The sequence below is a fragment of the Polyodon spathula genome, unplaced genomic scaffold (genome assembly GCF_017654505.1).
Source record: "Polyodon spathula isolate WHYD16114869_AA unplaced genomic scaffold, ASM1765450v1 scaffolds_61, whole genome shotgun sequence".
NCBI classification, from domain to species: Eukaryota; Metazoa; Chordata; class Actinopteri; order Acipenseriformes; family Polyodontidae; genus Polyodon; species Polyodon spathula.
In genome coordinates this window covers 314,044-337,298 of record NW_024471555.1, presented here as the reverse complement: position 1 = coordinate 337,298, position 23,255 = coordinate 314,044, and the positions used below count along the sequence as shown (strand labels likewise).

Sequence of the window (23,255 nt, the reverse complement as noted above, 5' to 3'; positions counted from 1 at the left end):
GGCTGTTGATGTGATCCTGACAGCACCGTGCCGGTGGAGGATTGCATGTGATCCTGACAGCACCGTACCGGTGGAGGAATGCATGTGATCCTGACAGCACCGTGCCGGTGGAGGATTGCATGTGATCCTGACAGCACCGTGCCGGTGGAGGATTGCATGTGATCCTGACAGCACCGTGCCGGTGGAGGATTGCATGTGATCCTGACAGCACCGTGCCGGTGGAGGATTGCATGTGATCCTGACAGCACCGTGCCGGTGGAGGATTGCATGTGATCCTGACAGCACCGTGCCGGTGGAGGATTGCATGTGATCCTGACAGCACCGTGCCGGTGGAGGATTGCATGTGATCCTGACAGCACCGTGCCGGTGGAGGATTGCATGTGATCCTGACAGCACCGTGCCGGTGGAGGATTGCATGTGATCCTGACAGCACCGTGCCGGTGGAGGATTGCATGTGATCCTGACAGCACCGTGCCGGTGGAGGATTGCATGTGATCCTGACAGCACCGTGCCGGTGGAGGATTGCATGTGATCCTGACAGCACCGTGCCGGTGGAGGATTGCATGTGATCCTGACAGCACCGTGCCGGTGGAGGATTGCATGTGATCCTGACAGCACCGTGCCGGTGGAGGATTGCATGTGATCCTGACAGCACCGTGCCGGTGGAGGATTGCATGTGATCCTGACAGCACCGTGCCGGTGGAGGATTGCATGTGATCCTGACAGCACCGTGCCGGTGGAGGATTGCATGTGATCCTGACAGCACCGTGCCGGTGGAGGATTGCATGTGATCCTGACAGCACCGTGCCGGTGGAGGATTGCATGTGATCCTGACAGCACCGTGCCGGTGGAGGATTGCATGTGATCCTGACAGCACCGTGCCGGTGGAGGATTGCATGTGATCCTGACAGCACCGTGCCGGTGGAGGATTGCATGTGATCCTGACAGCACCGTGCCGGTGGAGGATTGCATGTGATCCTGACAGCACCGTGCCGGTGGAGGATTGCATGTGATCCTGACAGCACCGTGCCGGTGGAGGATTGCATGTGATCCTGACAGCACCGTGCCGGTGGAGGATTGCATGTGATCCTGACAGCACCGTGCCGGTGGAGGATTGCATGTGATCCTGACAGCACCGTGCCGGTGGAGGATTGCATGTGATCCTGACAGCATCGTGCCGGTGGAGGATTGCATGTGATCCTGACAGCACCGTGCCGGTGGAGGATTGCGTGTGATCCTGACAGCACCGTGCCGGTGGAGGATTGGATGTGACCCTGACAGCACTGTGTCGGTGGAGGATTGCCTGCTTGCGGTGAGTGCCATTTCAATGTTAAATTATTTTTTTAACTTACCATGTGGAGGTGGTGAAGGGTCAACTTGATCAGTGGCTAGGGCTGCTAGCTGATAGAGGGAGGGTCCTGGTCATAAACAACCTAGCTGTATCAATGCTGTGGCACAGGTTAGTGTGTCTGGACACCCCAAGTAACTTAAAAGACAGAATACGGAAGCTCTTTTTGGAGTTTTTCTGGGGAGGGAAGCACTGCTTGAGGCCAGCTATTAAATTCCTGCCCCATGATGAGGGAGGGCAAGGATCGGTTGACATTGCCAGCAGGGTGGCAGCATTCAGAATGCAGGCTTTGCAGAGACTGCGGTATACTGGGGAGGCAGCCCACAGGGAGAGGTTACCTGCCTCTTTTTTAACAAAGTGGAGGCGTTGGGAATTGGTATTCATTTGTTGGGAATTGGTATTCATTTGTTTTTAATTAATCACCTAACTTTGGACAGTTCTGGATTACCTCCTTTTTATTTGAGTGTTCTAAAGGTGTGGGGAGCTCAGCGAGTGGAAAGGGAGGAGAATATGAGTTCATAAAGAAGGACCACTGTTTAATCCTTTCATCACAGCTCAGTGCCTTCAGTCTCTAGCACTGCAGGAGAGCCTTGTAAAGGCAGGTATTACTAAACTAGGGCAGCTGCTAGTGCCTGGACTCTCATTGGCTCAGTACAGCTGAACTAAAAGATGGGCTGGGTTGGCACTGTGAGAGGCAGGCAGAGAAAGTACTGAGGGAAGTGAAGGGCTGTCTGTCTCCAGGGCTCAGAGGAGCCGTGGAAGATGAGGCAGTGCAGAGAGGAGAGGGGGAGGAGGAGGAAAGAGGACAGATTCTAAAAGTACAGAAAGTGAAACGCCTGTTGTTTAAAAGTGTAGAAAGTAACTAGCCCAATGCAGAGCTTTAAGGAGGGTGGCAGATTCCAGATGGAGAGCTCACCTGTCAATAGGAGAGGAGGGGAATCCAGAATGGAGAGTACAGTACAAGCCTCCCCTGGATAAAACAGTAGGAGATCTACAGTAGAGACTCATACATGGAATATTAGCCACATGAAGGTTTCTTCATAAAATAGATCTGAATATCAGCTCAGACTGTGTTTTCTGTACACAAGAAGAAACCCAATTCCATACATACAGTGAGTGTGAGAGGCTAGACCCTCTATTTAATCTCTTAAGTGAGCTGTTACAGAGACTGGGAGTTCATTGCACAAAAATGATGCTTATTTTTGGAGTCCCCTATAGTGGTGATAAAAATATATGTATAATAATTCATTTTTGTCTCGGGCAAGCAAAGCTAGCCATTTTAAAATCTCAGGAAAACAAGCTGTAGGCTGAGGCCTGACTCAGGTGGCAGGCTGTTCAACGTGATGGTGGTGAGGAGGCTCAAGGTGCTGTGTCACAGAGGCAGTTTGGTCACTGAGGGAAGGAGGAGATCTTAACGTTTATATTTAAAGAAAATTTTGTTTGGCTTTTAAAGTTTTAAAGGTTTTAGTGCTGACGTGCTGGGGAGGCGTAGGCTGATCCCTGGAGCCAGTGAAGTTACTCTTATTTATTGTGGTTCTTTTATAGTTTTATAACCTGTAAGAAGCGTTCCGTTAATAAAGGATTGTTAAGTCTCAGTCTCTGTCTGTCTGTCTGTCTGTCTGTCTGTGTCTCTCTCTCTCTCTATTGTAAGTGCCCTACATATAATGCATAGTTCACAGCCTACCTCTGTAAAGCCAACATATTGGCACAGGAAGCAGTGTGGTCCAGTGGTTAAAGTCCAGGACTTGTAACCAGAAAGTCACCAGTTCAAATCCCACCTCTGCCACTAACTGACTCACTGTGTGACCCTGAGCAAATCACTGAAGCTCCTTGTGCTCCATCTTGCAGATGAGATGTTAAATCAGTGCCCTATTGTAAGTGACTCTGCATATAATACATTGAAACAGCCATGAACTGATAAAACATCTTTTCTTTGCATAACTTTTTAACTTTCATGTTAAATATTAGAAATGTATGTAAACTCTATTATAATTGTATCGCAACATTATGTGACCATTTTATTACACAGAAACAAAATTGTATTGTCCCTTAATATTTGGTGAAGGGAATGAATGAAGCTTGAGCATAGTGCAGAATTTCAAGTATGTAAAAAGTACTAACTATTAATTATCACTATGGTACATTAATTTTCAATAATATTTCTTTATAAATGTTCCAATGAATGTGGATATATTAAAAAAATAAGACAAAAGTGTTAAAGTGAAAAAACATCAGGTTCCTTTGTAAATGCAAAACAGAACTGTGAGATCACGTTGCACATGAAGGACAAAAGGTAAACATGATGCTTGCACAGATACTCCCTGCATTTCACACAGGTGTAATGTGTGTGTTATCATCATTGTTTGAAGGGCAACAGTTGCATCTTACATGTTTTTGCAAATGCCAGTTGCTGCAGGCAGAGATGCACTGACTCCTTCTCTAAACATTCTGAGCAATGTATTGACTCCTCTAAACATTCTGAGCAATGCATTGACTCCTCTAAACATTCTGAGCAATGCACTGACTCCTTCTCTAAACATTCTGAGCAATGTATTGACTCCTCTAAACATTCTGAGCAATGCATTGACTCACTGGCTCCTGACTTCTCTAAACATTCTGAGCAATGCACTGGCTCCTTCTCTAAACATTCTGAGCAATGCACTGACTCCTTCTCTAAACATTCTGAGCAATGCACTGACTCCTTCTCTAAACATTCTGAGCAATGCACTGACTCCTTCTCTAAACATTCTGAGCAATGCATTGACTCCTCTAAACATTCTGAGCAATGCACTGACTCCTTCTCTAAACATTCTGAGCAATGCACTGACTCCTTCTCTAAACATTCTGAGCAATGCACTGACTCCTTCTCTAAACATTCTGAGCAATGCACTGACTCCTTCTCTAAACATTCTGAGCAATGCATTGACTCCTCTAAACATTCTGAGCAATGCACTGACTCCTTCTCTAAACATTCTGAGCAATGCACTGACTCCTTCTCTAAACATTCTGAGCAATGCACTGACTCCTTCTCTAAACATTCTGAGCAATGCACTGACTCCTTCTCTAAACATTCTGAGCAATGCACTGAGCTCCTTCTCTAAACATTCTGAGCAATGCACTGACTCCTCCGCTAAACATTCTGAGCAATGCATTGACTCCTTCTCTAAACATTCTGAGCAATGCATTGACTCCTCCTCTAAACATTCTGAGCAATGCACTGACTCCTTCTCTAAACATTCTGAGCAATGCACTGACTCCTTCTCTAAACATTCTGAGCAATGCACTGACTCCTCCTCTAAACATTCTGAGCAATGCACTGACTCCTTCTCTAAACATTCTGAGCAATGCACTGACTCCTCCTCTAAACATTCTGAGCAATGCACTGACTCCTTCTCTAAACATTCTGAGCAATGCACTGACTCCTTCTCTAAACATTCTGAGCAATGCACTGACTCCTTCTCTAAACATTCTGAGCAATGCACTGACTCCTTCTCTAAACATTCTGAGCAATGCACTGGCTCCTTCTCTAAACATTCTGAGCAATGCACTGACTCCTTCTCTAAACATTCTGAGCAATGCACTGACTCCTTCTCTAAACATTCTGAGCAATGCACTGACTCCTTCTCTAAACATTCTGAGCAATGCATTGACTCCTCCTCTAAACATTCTGAGCAATGCACTGACTCTCTAAACATTCTGAGCAATGCACTGACTCCTTCTCTAAACATTCTGAGCAATGCACTGACTCCTTCTCTAAACATTCTGAGCAATGCACTGACTCCTTCTCTAAACATTCTGAGCAATGCACTGACTCCTTCTCTAAACATTCTGAGCAATGCACTGACTCCTTCTCTAAACATTCTGAGCAATGCACTGACTCCTTCTCTAAACATTCTGAGCAATGCACTGACTCCTTCTCTAAACATTCTGAGCAATGCACTGACTCCTTCTCTAAACATTCTGAGCAATGCACTGACTCCTTCTCTAAACATTCTGAGCAATGCATTGACTCCTCTAAACATTCTGAGCAATGCACTGACTCCTTCTCTAAACATTCTGAGCAATGCACTGACTCCTTCTCTAAACATTCTGAGCAATGCACTGACTCCTTCGCTAAACATTCTGAGCAATGCACTGACTCCTTCTCTAAACATTCTGGATAAGAGCCATTGCTGCCGGTGCTGTAGGCATTCCTGCTCTTCTTTGAATGAGGAGTGTGACTAGTGCCTTGCCCAACATCTCTATGAAACGTATGCATCGATACAGCTTGCTCTGATATCAGTCCAAAGGACAAAAGCCTTGTATGCTGACACATCAACCGTACTTTAGAAGATAGCCAGTGGCCAGCGCACCGATGTCAACTCCCCTTTTGGAGGAATTGTAGTCATGTCTGGCTGCACGTCATGGTACACATGATCACATTCCTGTTCATCACAGCAACATTTTGATTTTATTTTTGACAGCCCACATTGATTTTTATGTGCCTGTGTTATACTTCCATTTTTTTACTTGAATGTTTGACGCTCACATTAGAAGCAATAGGCAGGTGGGAGAGTTTGATTCTCCACCTCTTAGATATTGAAGGAGAAAACATGGCATATTGCTGTCAGCTTCTTTAGACTCATTAAAGGATGATTCATGGTAATCATGACCATCATCATTATTATCTTCAGTTTCTGACACATCCTCTTCACTGTCTCTGTGCAGCTCTGCTAAAATGTCTTTGTCCTATAACCACATTTTTTAACCTCTTTACCTGAGAGATGCCTGTGCCTGCAAAGAAAATGAGTCTCTACTAACCTCTGCCGTGCAGAGATTTGTATGAACCGTGTTAATAATCATCTCTCCAGACAGGTGCAGCCATTTCCAGACATCATCACCATAACAATAACAATAACAATAGACCAAGCAAAAGCATTTGATTTTCTTCATGAATACAAAGCTACAGAGATAAATACATCTGGCATTATGTTTGTATACGGATCAGTTCTAAAAAAATAAATATTTCAAAGCTTTTATTTTCTGTTTATAAGTTTGTGACCCAAACCTAGGAAAAGTAATAGGAAGGTTAAGCATTTTAGCGCAAAGCAGCATTCAGTTCTGAATGTGACCATATAGAAAACACTTTGGCACAACAAAACTAAGTGAAAATCCAGTCTGGGATTTAGAAACACTACATGTAGCAGCTAGAGGGGTTTATTGTTTTATTTATTGCTCTGTACATGTTCTGCTTAAGAGTTCTCCTTTATATCAGCGTGTTTTGTACCACTTGGCTGGAACAGCGTCTGCATTTTAAACCCATCTGTGCCTAACTCTTTGTGTTCCCTGTGTGACACGCTGCCTCTGATGCTGAATGGCTCTGATGTGTTTTCAGTGTTGTTGACCTCAGAGCTGACAGTGTTAGCTCTCTCAACTCTACAGAAAACCTGGACAAATCTGATCGTCCAACCAGCATCTTAACAACTTACTGGTAGATTTTTTTTTTCAGACTGCAGGATTTCATATCTCCAAATTGTCATGGGATACAAGAAGCAATAAAAATAGAGGTTATAATAGAGCCTTGAATATTCTTTCTAAGAAAAAAGGAAACTGCTTCACTGAATTTCCTGTTTGAACCGTGAACTAAAAAATACAGCGCTTTGTATATAAAGGACCAAACAACAGCAGGAGCCTTGTCCATGGCACTCACAGTGCAGCTAAAGGAGTTAAACAAGGCAGTCTTCCCAGCGACAGCGAGTGGGAGAAGTACAGGCGTGGAAAAGTACAGAGCAGTTTAGAAGCAGTAAGGAGAAACTGCATTTTGAATTGCTTTAATCAGAAAACAGAGGACATTGGGGAAACACAACAGCAGCTCAAAGTCAAACAGCCGCGTGTGTTTTTGTGATAACAAACAAGCTGAAACTGGGAGCAGCTGATTCAAATTCAGCGCCGTTCTGAGACACGAGCGAGGGGAGGAGCTAACAGCACAGCAGAACAACGCAGTTAAACGAGGCAGTCTTCCCAGCGAGTGGAAGCGACAGCGAGTGGGAGAAGTACAGGCGTGGAAAAGTACAGAGCAGTTTAGAAGCAGTTTGAAAGCAGGTTGACGGCTGCAGAAGAAACTAAACTTCAAAAAAAAAAACCCTCAACATGGTCTTCAAGCCAGTAATCTGTGACACCTGCTTGATGTGGGAAATCCGAGAAAACCCAGCGGAGCTAAACCAAGTGTGCGTAAAGTGCCGCGCGATCCAGGACTTGCATAAACTAGTAAGTATGCTAGAAATGGAGCTGGAAGAAGTGAGACAGCAACAGGATCTTGAGGAACTGGCACACCCACAATTCATGGAAGTCTGCATCACCCCTAACAGACTGAAAGCCACCAGGGAGATAGAAGGTCAGAACAGCTGGGTTCAGGTAGGCAGAAGCAGGGAAAAAAAGAAACTTTGTCAAACACAACCACCAGAAATCAAAACAACCAACAGATTTGAGTCACTTCAGAATTTTGATGAGCAGAACCAACAACAAGAGAATGAAAGGAACAACATCCGGGACCCCATTGACAGTGGTGACCAGACAGCAAAAAGAAGGGAGGTCATGATTGTTGGGGACTCCATATTGAGAAACACAGCAAGTTCAATTCGCAGTTTGGACCCCCTTACTACAACAGTGTGCTGCCTTCTGGGAGCCTCGGTCAAGCACATCACTGAGAACGTGGACAGGCTCCTAGAACGAACAGGAGACGACCCGGTAGTAGTCGTCCACATCGGTACAAACAACATTGGAAGAGACAGACCAAAATCCCTGCAAAACAAATTCAGAGAGCTAGGAAGGAAATTAAAAGAGAAAACCAAAACTGTGGTATTTTCTGGTATACTACCGGCACCTTGCAAAGGACCATATGGACAGCTGGAAATAATTAATCAAAACGCATGGCTGAAGACGTGGTGCACACGGGAAGGCTTCACCTATCTTGATCATTGGACCACATTCTACAACGAGGACTATCTGTATAGACGGGACGGACTGCACTTAAATAAACAAGGGAACCAGTCTACTTGGAGAAAAGATCCTCGAGCAGGTTCAGAAGCATTTAAACTAGAAAGGAAGGGGGGAGAAATCAACAAAAAAACAGAAGGGAGACCGCATCAAAACAAGAACAACAACTCAGGTAAGACAACCATTAAATGTATTTATCTAAATGCTAGAAGTATCAGAAACAAAATTCTAGAACTTGAAGCTACTGCACTAACAAGTAACTATGATGTGATAGGTGTTACAGAAACGTGGTTGTCTGAGAGTGATGGGGACGAATATAATATTTGTGGGTATACACTGTATAGGAAAGACAGGCAGGACAGAAGAGGAGGAGGGGTAGCGCTATACATAAGAAACAGTCTTGAAGCCCAGGTGTTAAACCTGGACAAAGAAAATAAAACCGAATCAATATGGGTCAGAATAACGGACAAAAATTAAAAGGGCATAATAATAGGAGCATGCTATAGACCGCCAGATTCAGACGGTGAGCAAAATAATCTGTTATACAATGACATTAGAAATGCGTGTAGCAAAGGAGAAGCCATACTAATGGGGGATTTCAACTTCCCCCAAATAAAATGGGAAAACCCGGTGGGTAGCACAAAGGATGAAATAGAAATGGTGGAAATGACAAATGACTGCTTCCTAACACAATTTGTCAAGGCACCGACTAGAGGGGAGGCATGCCTTGATTTAGTCTTTTCAAATAACGAAGATAGAATAACTAAAACAGAGGTCAGAGAACCACTGGCAAACTCAGACCATAACATGGTCTCATTTGAAGTGTTTTTTAAAACCCCAAAAGTAATGACTAAAGCTAAGGTTTACAGTTTTAGAAAAGCAAACTATGAAGGTATGAAACAGAGACTAACAGAAGTAGATTGGAGTAAAATAGAGAAAACACCCACAGAAGAAGGATGGTTGTTCTTCAAAAATGTAGTACTAGAGGCGCAAAACAATTATATCCCTAAAGTAGACAAATCTAAATGTAAAACTAAATTGCCAAAATGGTTTAATAGATCAATTAAAAAAAATATTCAGCGAAAAAAGGCACTTTACAGAGCATTAAAAAAGGACCAAAAAGAAAGTACGCAGAAAGAGTACACAGAACTGCAAACGCAAGTCAAAAAGGAAGTTAGAAAGGCCAAGAGAAGAAATAGAAATGAACATTGCTAAGGGAGCTAAAACCAATTCCAAAATGTTTTTCCAATATTACAACAGCAAGCGAACATTCAAAGAGGAGATTAAATGTTTAAGAGATACAAATGGCAAAATCGTAGATGAAGAAAAAAAATAGCAAATATATTAAATGATTACTTTTCACAAGTTTTTACAAAGGAAGATACGGACAACATGCCCCACGTGTCATCCAGTTCCTATCCAGTTTTAAATAACTTTAGCATAACTGAGGCAGAAGTGTTAAAGGGACTAGGAGCTCTTAAAATAAACAAATCCCCTGGGCTGGATGAGATCCTCCTAGTAGTACTCAAAGAAATGAAAGAAGTAATTTACAAACCGCTAACCAAGATCATGCAGCAGTCTCTTGACACAGGGGTGGTACCGACAGACTGGAAAATTGCAAACGTAATACCGATCCACAAAAAGGGAAACAAAACTGAACCAGGTAACTACAGACCAGTAAGCCTGACTTCTATTATATGCAAACTTATGGAAACTATAATAAGATCCAAAATGGAAAATTACCTATATGGTAACAGGGTTCTGGGAGACAGTCAACATGTTTTTAGGAAAGGGAGATCGTGCCTAACTAACTTGCTTGATTTTTTTGAGGCTGCAACATTGATAATGGATAATTGCAACGCATATGGCATGGTTTATTTAGATTTCCAGAAAGCTTTTGACAAAGTCCTGCACAAAAGATTAATTCTCAAACTGAACACAGTAGGGATTCAAGGAAACACATGTACATGGATTAGGGAGTGGTTAACATGTAGAAAACAGAAAGTACTGATTAGAGGAAAAACCTCAGAATGGAGTGTGGTAACCAGTGGTGTACCACAGGGATCAGTATTAGGTCCTCTGCTATTCCTAATCCACATTAGTGATTTAGTTTCTGGTATAGTAAGCAAACATGTTAAATTTGCAGACGACACAAAAATAGGAGGAGTGGCAAACACTGTTGCAGCAGCAAAGGTCATTCAAAATGATCTAGACAAGATTCAGAACTGGGCAGACACATGGCAAATGACATTTAATAGAGAAACGTGTAAGGTACTGCACGCAGGAAATAAAAATGTACATTATAAATATCATATGGGAGATACTGAAATTGGAGAAGGAATCTATGAAAAAGACCTAGGAGTTTTTATTGACTCAGAAATGTCTTCATCTAGACAAAGATAAAGTGGGGAAGCTATAAAAAAGGCTAACAAGATGCTCGGATACATTGTGAAAAGTGTTGAATTTAAATCAAGGGAAGTAATGTTAAAACTGTACAATGCACTAGTAAGACCTCATCTTGAATATTGTGTGCAGTTCTGGTCACCTCGCTATAAAAAAGATATTGCTGCTCTAGAAAGAGTGCAAAGAAGAGCGACCAGAATTATTCCGGGCTTAAAAGGCATGTCATATGCAGACAGGCTAAAAGAATTGAATCTGTTCAGTCTTGAACAAAGAAGGCTACGTGGCGACCTAATTCAAGCATTCAAAATTCTAAAAGGTATTGACAGTGTCGACCCAAGGGACTTTTTCAGCCTGAAAAAAGAAACAAGGATCAGGGGTCACAAATGGAGATTAGATAAAGGGGCATTCAGAACAGAAAATAGGAGTCGCTTTTTTACACAGAGAATCGTGAGGGTCTGGAATCAACTCCCCAGTAATGTTGTTGAAGCTGACACCCTGGGATCCTTAAAAAAGCTGCTTGATGAGATTCTGGGATCAATAAGCTACTAACAACCAAACGAGCAAGATGGGCCGAATGGCCTCCTCTCGTTTGTAAACTTTCTTATGTTCTTATGTTCTTAATGTCGCCATTAGCGAACAGGGAGAGCAAGATGACAGCTTGTTTGTTTTTCTGTGAACTCTCTCTGAGAATTAGATCTTATTTCCAGGAAGCACCAGCTGACTGTGGCAGCAGGAGTTACAAATGGGTTCATCAACACTTCAATGACGACAGTGAACACGAAATTTAATTAAGATCACAAAGGACTGAATCACAAACAAGACAGACTGCAATAAAGCAGGTTCAAGAGATTTAGTTGTGAGCATGGTGTATGGACAGATTAAAGCTGCTGTGTTTCTCTCAGTCATGGTTTAAATTATTTTGAGCTTCCCCAAAGCAGCCCTTTACTGTGATGTCACTGCTTGACAGGCCCTTTATGATTTTACCCTGGTTGAACAGGACTTCAACAGAAACGTCATTCATCATGATAATTTTGCTTCGTCATGATTTCAGCTTGTGTTTACTATGCTTTACTATACTTTGCCACTTTTCTTTACTGCACTTTCCATGGTATTCAACAGTAATTGCTTTAAGGGTCTTGTACCTGCCACATGCCTCTTGTAAGGAGATGCTGGGAAGGTACACCAACATCCAGAACTCAACATAGAGTAAGAGACTTGGGATCCAACCCTGGTCGCCTGGTTCACAGATTAACTCTATGTCTGCCCACTGAGCCAAAGGAGCACAGGTGTAATTTTATATTACTCTGTCAGCGAGCAACTGAAGAGAGTTAATCACAATATGAGGCGTGATACATAGCATAATAATGAGATGAGAACTTCAAGCCATGTCTTAAAAGAACCTAATGATTCAGTATCAGCAACATGGCTAGTTAACCCGTGCCATACCCTCACCACTCTCTATAATGTGCCTCCTGCCCTCTCACACTATTACTAATCGTAGTCCCCATCATTGGGCAACAGTAACGGGAGTGTGAACACATGACACATGACGGGAGACCACTCTGAATTCAGACAGGGTGCTCTTAAGACTTCTCCTAAGTCTGTCTCCACTTCATTTCTGACTGTGGCCTCTGGTCCTGGTTTCTATGCTGCACTTAAAAGTATTGGCTATAGGATAAACTATGTCAAGTCCTTTTAGGATGTTAAAGACTTCAGTCAAGTCCCAGTTATTCTTCTTTGTTCTAACTTTAAATCAGACCTTTCATACAAACAGAGGCACAATTTATATCAGATAAAGTCTCAAAAAAAAAACAAACAAAAAAAAAAAAACACATGCATATTAGTATTAGTTTTTGTTTGTAAAATTGTATATGACTGTACAGTTGAGAGCAGACAGAATATTCTGTAATGTATATAATATAAAAAATAGTGAAGTAGATTAAAACATGTAATTATGAATCCTTGATAGCACTTACCATTTTTGCCGCAATTCAAATTTTAAAGGAACTGTGAATAAGCCAAATGTTTCAATAATATAGAAGCCTGTGTTCAATGGGACACTGCCATGCTGGAATGCAGCGTGAAACAGCTCAATACCCTGCTACATTTAAAATGAATTCCATATGCAGGAGTAATTAGGAAAACTAATGGGTTTTATTCCCCTGTCCTTCAGGCATGATGGCTGGACTCATTGTTCTGCAGGTGCACTTTTACAATGCACCATTCATAAGAACATAAGAACATAAGAAAGTTTACAAACGAGAGGAGGCCATTCGGCCCATCTTGCTCGTTTGGTTGTTAGTAGCTTATTGATCCCAGAATCTCATCAAGCAGCTTCTTGAAGGATCCCAGGGTGTCAGCTTCAACAACATTACTGGGGAGTTGATTCCAGACCCTCACAATGCTCTGTGTAAAAAAGTGCCTCCTATTTTCTGTTCTGAATGCCCCTTTATCTAATCTCCATTTGTAACCCCTGATCCTTGTTTCTTTTTTCAGGCTGAAAAAGTCCCTTGGGTCGACACTGTCAATACCTTTTAGAATTTTGAATGCTTGAATTAGGTCGCCACGTAGCCTTCTTTGTTCAAGACTGAACAGATTTAATTCTTTTAGCCTGTCTGCATATGACATGCCTTTTAAGCCCGAAATAATTCTGGTCGCTCTTCTTTGCACTCTTTCTAGAGCAGCAATATATTTTTTATAGCGAGGTCAGGTTCACATTGAGAATTAGTCACCTTGATCTGTATGTGCAACTGTCACAATGCGTGGAGCTTTGTTATGGTCTCTACTGCACAATGCCCAGCAATACCCCTTTAAACATAGAGCCCTGCATCACCACAGAGACACTGCTAACCTGACTCCTGCCTGGAGTGACTGGACACAACTGCCGCAGCACTCAGGAGCTGCACACACACTTCACCAGACAGCGCCTCACCGTGTTCTAGATGGGTTATCCCCCTGACTGCTGAAACTGAATGCAGCCATTAATGAACTGCCATCCAATCACTGAAAGAATTCATTGAATCACTGCTAGAATTATTCTATCCAGGCATGGCTTCTTCCCTCTTCCTGGGATACATAGCTTATCCCATCTGTGTTTAAAAGAATGGCTGAATAACACAGAATGGAGCCAGTCAGGCATTAGCCTGCCTGATGCCCAACATGACCCTCGACCCCAATGGAATGGAACACAGGTCTGTGGGAGGCTAAGCACGTGTTTCTCTTTTGAAAAATATGGCAGGGCTGGGGAATCCTCTCCCTGCTAAACCATGTGTGGACTGTGGCCTGCAGGTGCTAACTGATTCACTGATCACGTGCTTTGAAGAGGAGCTGGGCGTCAGCTCCAGGCTAGCAGTTAGTTTGGACAGCAGCAGACTGCGCTCTCTGTTCTGCACCGGGACAGCCTTTGCTTGGGTGCATGTTTATTTTGGTTTAGTTTTGATTTCTTTGTTTGCTAAAATAAAAGGGTGCAGAAAACATGCTGAAAATGCAATCTCCTGTCTCCTGCTATCCTGCCACTAGCCTTGACCGCAACACTAAACTTCCACAAAGTCACATGAAACACCTGCAAATAGCACATGTCAGCTGTGCTTTGATCACACTTTAGTTTAAGGATCCATCTATAAATGTGTTATTAAACATGCATTAACATTTAGCATTGATTTATTATTGACAAGGGGTAGCAATTTATTACAATACAATTCTAATGGCACATTACTAGCCTAAAACATCTCATCAAGTGGCAGTCTAGAGTAATTATTTCTTTACAATGTCTTTGTTACATGTGTTGTTTATAACACTACTGAACATCTGTTTATAATAACTATAGGGTGATTTTTCAACTAATGTGTCCCAAACTGATATTAAATAAAAGCATGCAAATCATATATATTGTGCCAAATCACTTTTTTCAATAACGTTTATTTTTATATTATTGTTATACACTTATATGTATTTTGTTTCATAATGTTTTTGTGAAAATGTAACATTATCATAATATTTCTCTGTGATGTGGTTATATCATGGATCCTGGCTTTGACATAGACCTCGACAAGCTACAGCCTAGTAAGAAAAAACAAAACGCACAACCTAAATTCTCAGACAAAGCAAAACAAAATGTCAGGTTATTATCATAACCCTGGTTCCCTAAACAGAAATGTAATCACTACCGTATGGGTATTTACCTCCTAAAGACCCGAAACCTGGACATTGATGTACCAAAGCTGCTCAACAATCCTGTGACACAGTCATGGCCCGCCCCAGCTTTGGAACTTCGGCTTTCTTTTCGCAAATCCGTACGTGCGACTAAAATGGAATGTGCAAAAGCACCATGAAATAGGCACTTCAGGATAGCTAGGATGGGACGCATCTTAAAGACAAATCCAGGGAAAGTGTGCTCAGCTTCATTTGTCAGCCATTGACAGCCAGCCTGGCCAGTAGAGACTGGTTCAGGTAGCTGCCTGACTGCCTGCCTGCCACCACAGGCCACAGGAGTCTGAGGAGATCTACGTCAGAAACCATCAAGTGCCTTGTTACCAGCTCAGCATCGGCGAGGTGAGAAACACAGCTGCGACAGGAACACAGTCTGCTGACATGAACTGAAAATGTTATGAACGTACAGATAAAAATCAGACATCTCCAATGATTGAGCCAAAATGCTTCTATCCTCATAGATCTAGACTGTGCTCAATAACGTACTTGATCAAACCCCCCTGTAAAGATTGTGCTGCCTGATCAAAATGAAAACAGTATGTTAAACACTTTAAAAATAAACGAACCACAAGAGTGACACATTCTGAGTGTTGTCAAACCCACTCTATTGACAACTTGTGGACCGCAAAACAAGCCACTCTCACCTTGTGGAGAGGTCAGGGCAACACACCAAGTTAAAGGTGTATTCTGACAACGCTTGTGGTAAAAGATGTGTACTGAACAGTTCTGAAGTCAGCCATAAAAAATGTAATATTCCCACCATGCTGAATAATGTATTGTAACTTGTTCCAAAGATATAAGCTTAATTTGCTATGAGCCAGAATACAAAAAGAATCACTAAAAACAGGAAGACAGCTGCTAGTTTCAAACCTTTACAATTGCTTCAAAATCTAGGTGGGTCTTAGCTCTTCCAGCCGCAGTGTTTGCTGCTGAGACTGAGTGAGTGAAAAGTACAGGGGGGATTATCAGGTCACCCCAAACGTGTTGGTTGATCGTAACCATGAACGCAGAGAAACCCACTGTTAAGCTGGAACAAGGGGAAGGTCATTGTTTGGCTGTTGCAGGCTGATAACTTGATGAAAAGTGACACAAGCATTGAAAACACAATTTGTGAAGTCCCTGGTGTGAAAAAAACTAAAACCTCTGAGACCTGCTTGAATAGATTTTTGTTTTTTATAACCATGCAACCACTGCAGCATGGCAAGGTGAAGCAGTCTCTGTTGATTTTGCTTCCCAAACCCACGGGAAAGCTAGGCTAAAGCAATGCTTTCTGTGGGATCCCCAGTTAAGATTGTCAACTCGGCACAGCCAGGATGCAGAACTGCACTCCGCCTGCCTGCATGCCCTGCACACCACTCTCACTAGGGGAGCCCATCAATGGGACCGCAGGGGTTAATGATATGGTGAAGGACTATGGACTCAGAGGAGTCATTGCTGGTTAAGTAAATAGCTCCATTCCTGTTTCTAACCCTGCTGTGCTCAGGCAGATGTAGGTCTCCAGGACTGCATTGAAGTGCTGGAACTTCTTACCAGCGATCAGGTTGATGATAAAAACTGGAGGGAAAAAAGAAGGAAGACAGCTGAACACATTATCTCTCAAGACTTAATTCCTTTAGATCTATTCTCATATAGTGTTTACTGACCTGAAAAACATGCAGTGCTTAAGAAATATCTTCTTACCATCCCATTCAACCTGTGATTAGGTTTGCAAGAACTGGTGCACAACCATAAAATATGAAGACATAGAGAGTAGGAGAGTGGTGAGGGTATGGAAACAACATAGCCATGTCATTGATGCTGAATCACTGGGATCCTTCAAGACCCGACTGGACCAAGTTTTAAAATCAATCAGCAAGTATACTGTAGGAACCGATGAGCAATAATCTGCCGAATGGCTTCTTTCCGTTTGTAAATGTTCTTATGTTCTAAACTAAGTGGATTGTTTAGGGAGTCGAGTAAAACCAGTGTATTACTGTCCGTGTGTTATTCTTTAGGGAGTCGAGTAAAACCAGTGTATTACTGTCCGTGTGTTATTCTTTAGAGAGTCAAGTAAAACCAGTGTGTTATTCTTTAGGGAGTCAAGTAAAACCAGTGTATTACTGTCCGTGTGTTATAGTTTAGGGAGTCGATTAAAACCAGTGTATTACTGTCTGTGTGTTATTCTTTAGAGAGTCTAGTAAAACCAGTGTAGTGTGTTATTCTTTAGGGAGTCGAGTAAAACCAGTGTATTACTGTCCGTGTGTTATTCTTTAGAGAGTCGAGTAAAACCAGTGTATTACTGTCCGTGTGTTATTCTTTAGGGAGTCGAGTAAAACTAGTGTATTACTGTCCGTGTGTTATTCTTTAGAGAGTCGAGTAAAACCAGTGTATTACTGTCCGTGTGTTATTCTTTAGAGAGTCGATTAAAACCAGTGTATTACTGTCCGTGTGTTATTCTTTAGGGAGTCGAGTAAAACCAGTGTATTACTGTCCGTGTGTTATTCTTTAGGGAGTCGAGTAAAACCAGTGTATTACTGTCCGTGTGTTATTCTTTAGAGAGTCGAGTAAAACCAGTGTATTACTGTCCGTGTGTTATTCTTTAGAGAGTCAAGTAAAACCAGTGTGTTATTCTTTAGGGAGTCGAGTAAAACCAGTGTATTACTGTCCGTGTGTTATAGTTTAGGGAGTCGATTAAAACCAGTGTATTACTGTCCGTGTGTTATTCTTTAGAGAGTCGAGTAAAACCAGTGTATTACTGTCCGTGTGTTATTCTTTAGGGAGTCGAGTAAAACTAGTGTATTACTGTCCGTGTGTTATTCTTTAGAGAGTCGAGTAAAACCAGTGTATTACTGTCCGTGTGTTATTCTTTAGAGAGTCGAGTAAAACTAGTGTATTACTGTCCGTGTGTTATTCTTTAGAGAGTCGAGTAAAACCAGTGTATTGCTGTCCGTGTGTTATTCTTTAGAGAGTCTAGTAAAACCAGTGTATTACTGTCCATGTGTTATTCTTTAGGGAGTCGAGTAAAACCAGTGTATTACTGTCCGTGTGTTATTCTTTAGAGAGTCGAGTAAAACCAGTGTATTACTCGAGTAAAACCAGTGTATTACTGTCCGTGTGTTATTCTTTAGGGAGTCGATTAAAACCAGTGTATTACTGTCTGTGTGTTATTCTTTAGAGAGTCTAGTAAAACCAGTGTATTACTGTCCGTGTGTTATTCTTTAGGGAGTCGAGTAAAACTAGTGTATTACTGTCCGTGTGTTATTCTTTAGAGAGTCGAGTAAAACCAAACCAGTGTATTACTGTCCGTGTGTTATTCTTTAGGGAGTCGAGTAAAACCAGTGTATTACTGTCCGTGTGTTATTCTTTAGGGAGTCGAGTAAAACCAGTGTATTACTGTCCGTGTGTTATTCTTTAGGGAGTCGAGTAAAACCAGTGTATTACTGTCCGTGTGTTATTCTTTAGGGAGTCGAGTAAAACCAGTGTATTACTGTCCGTGTGTTATTCTTTAGAGAGTCGAGTAAAACCAGTGTATTACTGTCCGTGTGTTATTCTTTAGGGAGTCGAGTAAAACCAGTGTATTACTGTCCGTGTGTTATTCTTTAGGGAGTCGAGTAAAACCAGTGTATTACTGTCCGTGTGTTATTCTTTAGGGAGTCGAGTAAAACCAGTGTATTACTGTCCGTGTGTTATTCTTTAGGGAGTCGAGTAAAACCAGTGTATTACTGTCCGTGTGTTATAGTTTAGGGAGTCGATTAAAACCAGTGTATTACTGTCCGTGTGTTATTCTTTAGGGAGTCGAGTAAAACCAGTGTATTACTGTCCGTGTGTTATTCTTTAGGGAGTCTAGTAAAACCAGTGTATTACTGTCCGTGTGTTATTCTTTAGAGAGTCTAGTAAAACCAGTGTATTACTGTCCATGTGTTATTCTTTAGGGAGTCGATTAAAACCAGTGTATTACTGTCCGTGTGTTATTTTTTAGTATTCATGGGTCAGATCAGCTAAATCAGGCTGCAGTTACCTTCAGTTCTTTCATACAGTTGCACTGTTGTTACAGGCAGAGAAAGCGTCTTTTTTGCTGTATACTAAAGCTTTTATCTATGCACAAAGCCATCGCAAAGTTGAACTCAGGTACATAATAAGACGTGCATGCTGAGCAATGCCTTCTGACGCAATTGTATATCCAGCTGATTTGATATATGAAAGACTATATTCCATCCGTAAGGCTGCAGGTCATGCTCCATGCGCAGAGATTTAATGTAAATATATAATGTGTAATTTAGAGGGACCAGGCACCTACTGCGATTGTGGAATTTAGAATTTAGAAAGCAGAGACTCTGGTGAGTATATAATTAATGTGGTTTATGTAAAGCATGAAAGCTAACATGGAATTATCGGAGCGGAGCGATGTGCATAGATAATGTTTTTTTTCTCCAAGCCTCCTGTCTCCAGAGCTCACTGCCCTATATCACCTCCAGTCAGCAGCCTGGAGGACAGAGCTGGAGCAGCTCATCTGAACTGAAACTCAGATCACCCTTACAAGAGTTTTCATTGGATTTTTTTAACAGTATTTTTTCAGTTTTACCATGCTTTCTCAGTTACCCTGGTTTGTTTTCCAGTATGCTTTATCATACCTTCTGATTCTTTACAATGCTTCCCTAGGCTTTACCATACCTCTTGATTCTTTACAGTGCTTCCTTAGGCTTTACCATACCTCTTGATTCTTTACAGTGCTTCCCTAGGCTTTACCATACCTCTTGATTCTTTATAATGCTTCCCTAGGCTTTACCATACCTCTTGATTCTTTACAGTGCTTCCCTAGGCTTTACCATACCTCTTGATTCTTTACAGTGCTTCCCTAGGCTTTACCATACCTCTTGTTTCTTACCATGCTTCCCTAGGCTTTACCATACCTCTTGTTTCTTACCATATTTCCCTAGGCTTTACCATACCTCTTGATTCTTTACAGTGCTTCCCTAGGCTTTACCATGCTTTCACCATGCTTTATTACGCTCTTATTATGCTTCTACTGTGGGAACATTTATTAGGGCAAGGAGACCAAAATTAAAAGAAGAGATTCATATCCTGAGGCTTATCTGCTTATCAGATTAGAAAAGTCAAAGTCACTGACACAGGGGTCAGTCCACATCATGTGTTTAACTGAATGATATACTCATGTACAGAGATACAGATACAGTAATCCATCACATATCCAAATGAGGTGTGACACGCGGATGTGTGACGGGCGGTTGTGTGACGGGCGGATGTGTGACGGGCGGATGTGGGCCGGGCGAATGTGTGACAGGCGGATGTGGGCCGGGCGAATGTGTGACGGGCGAATGTGGGACGGGCGGATGTGGGCCGGGCGGATGTGTGACGGGCGGATGTGTGACGGGCGGATGTGTGACGGGCGGATGTGTGACGGGCGGATGTGTGACGGGCGGATGTGTGACGGGCGGATGTGTGACGGGCGGATGTGGGCGGATGTGTGACGGGCGGATGTGTGACGGGCGGATGTGGGCCGGGCGGATGTGTGACGGGCGGATGTGGGCCGGGCGGATGTGTGACGGGCGGATGTGGGCCGGGCGGATGTGTGACGGGCGGATGTGGGCCGGGCGGATGTGGGCCGGGCGGATGTGGGCCGGGCGGATGTGTGACGGGCGAATGTGGGCCGGGCGAATGTGTGACGGGCGGATGTGGGCCGGGCGGATGTGTGACGGGCGGATGTGGGCCGGGCGAATGTGGGCCGGGCGAATGTGTGACGGGCGGATGTGGGCCGGGCGGATGTGGGTCGGGAAAATGCGTGATTGGCGGATGTGGGACGGGCGGATTTGGGCCGGATGTGGGCCGGATGTGGGCCGGGCAGATGTGTGACGGATTACTGTAAGTGGGAGCTAAGTTTTAAAAAGAGGATAGGGGCGGGTTGTAATTGTAAAACTAATAAAATAATTGAGCGCAAACTGAAATGTGATTTTCTCCTGGAATAATATTAGCAAGTGTCCTGTAATTGAAATCCTGTAACCTGGGGCACCAGCAGTATACATTCTATCAGCATGAATCCGAAGCACAGCAAATGCCGGTCAAACATGGATTACTTTGCTGGAAGGAAGATACTGACAACATGCCCCACATGTCATCCAGTTCCTATCCAGTTTTAAATAACTTTAGCATAACTGAGGCAGAAGTGTTAAAGGGACTAGGAGCTCTTAAAATAAACAAATCCCCTGGGCCGGATGAGATCCTCCCAGTAGTACTCAAAGAAATGAAAGAAGTAATTTACCAACCGCTAACCAAGATCATGCAGCAGTCTCTTGACACAGGGGTGGTACCGACAGACTGGAAAATTGCAAACGTAATACCGATCCACAAAAAGGGAAACAAAACTGAACCAGGTAACTACAGACCAGTAAGCCTGACTTCTATTATATGCAAACTTATGGAAACTATAATAAGATCCAAAATGGAAAATTACCTATATGGTAACAGGGTACTGGGAGACAGTCAACATGGTTTTAGGAAAGGGAGATCGTGTCTAACTAACCTGCTTGATTTTTTTGAGGATGCAACATCGATAATGGATAATTGCAAAGCATATGACATGGTTTATTTAGATTTCCAGAAAGCTTTTGACAAAGTCCCGCACAAAAGATTAATTCTCAAACTGAACGCAGTTGGGATTCAAGGAAACACATGTACATGGATTAGGGAGTGGTTAACATGTAGAAAACAGAAAGTACTGATTAGAGGAAAAAACCTCAGAATGGAGTGTGGTAACCAGCGGTGTACCACAGGGATCAGTATTAGGTCCTCTGCTATTCCTAATCTACATTAATGATTTAGATTCTGGTATAGTAAGCAAACTTGTTAAATTTGCAGACGACACAAAAGTAGGAGGAGTGGCAAACACTGTTGCAGCAGCAAAGGTCATTCAAAATGATCTAGACAAGATTCAGAACTGGGCAGACACATGGCAAATGACATTTAATAGAGAAAAAGTGTAAGGTACTGCACGCAGGAAAATAAAAATGTACATTATAAATATCATATGGGAGATATTGAAATTGGAGAAGGAATCTATGAAAAAGACCTAGGAGTTTTTGTTGACTCAGAAATGTCTTCATCTAGACAATGTGGGGAAGCTATAAAAAAGGTTAACAAGATGCTCGGATACATTGTGAAAAGTGTTTTAATTTAAATCAAGGGAAGTAATATTAAAACTGTACAATGCACTTAGTAAGACCTCATCTTGAATATTGTGTTCAGTTCTGGTCACCTCGCTATAAAAAAGATATTGCTGCTCTAGAAAGAGTGCAAAGAAGAGCGACCAGAATTATTCCGGGCTTAAAAGGCATGTCATATGCAGACAGGCTAAAAGAATTGAATCTGTTCAGTCTTGAACAAAGAAGACTACGTGGCGACCTAATTCAAGCATTCAAAATTCTAAAAGGTATTGACAATGTCGACCCAAGGGACTTTTTAGACCTGAAAAAAGAAACAAGGACCAGGGGTCACAAATGGAGTTTAGAAAAAGGGGCATTCAGAACAGAAAATAGGAGACACTTTTTTACACAGAGAATTGTGAGGGTCTGGAACCAACTCCCCAGTAATGTTGTTGAAGCTGACACCCTGGGATCCTTCAAGAAGCTGCTTGATGAGATTTTGGGATCAATAAGCTACTAACAACCAAACGAGCAAGATGGGCCGAATGGCCTCCTCTCGTTTGTAAACTTTCTTATGTTCTTATGTTCTTATGAAGTGGGACACGGGACACGAACAATGTTGTGTGTGTGTGTGTGCGTGTGTGTGCGTGCGTGTATGTGAGCGCATACCTCCGCATTTTAGTTAATGGGAATTGTGGGCACCTTTTTTACCTGCGGCTCGTCGTTAATACCTCGGACGCAAAAACTACGAACTGTTTGGTCATAATGGAACAAGTCATCTTAACCCTGCCACTATATTTATCAATTACCCCTAACCCCCGTGGAAAAATGGAGCAGCAATTATGAGCCCCTGCTTTTGATGTTACAAACAGTTTATTTTTCACAGAATGGGACGGTGAGTTGAGCTCTCTCAATTACCTTGTTTATATGCACAATCTAATAGGATTGAAATCATCTGTGTATTCTGCAGGCATACTGTTTATTCTGCATTCAGTGTAACGAAATGGACACCAAAAGAGAGTGGGTCTAGGAGCTTTTAACCTCATCTCATGAGCGCCCAGTTTGTGTGTTTCCGTCGGTACGTGGGGAATGTGTGTCGTGGGGGGGGTGATAATGTTGTGTCGCCGGTGGGAATGTGTGTCACGGGTGTAACACAGTGCCACCCATTGCACACAGTGCCACAG

The 23,255-nt window shown here is 42.6% G+C and overlaps 1 protein-coding gene across 1 annotated transcript in view; it reads right to left on the bottom strand.

Moving 5' to 3' along the window:
* The window catches only part of LOC121307916 (myosin heavy chain, fast skeletal muscle-like), a 59,402-nt gene extending 41,490 nt beyond the window's left edge, over positions 1-17,912 (bottom strand). The window contains exons 1-2 of the mRNA XM_041240238.1: positions 17,906-17,912; positions 16,405-16,489 (exon numbers count right to left, since the gene is read on the bottom strand). Of these exons, the coding sequence (XP_041096172.1) occupies positions 16,405-16,489; positions 17,906-17,912 (92 nt within the window). The remainder of the gene's footprint in view (positions 1-16,404; positions 16,490-17,905) is intronic.
* Between the last annotated feature and the right edge of the window lie 5,343 nt (positions 17,913-23,255).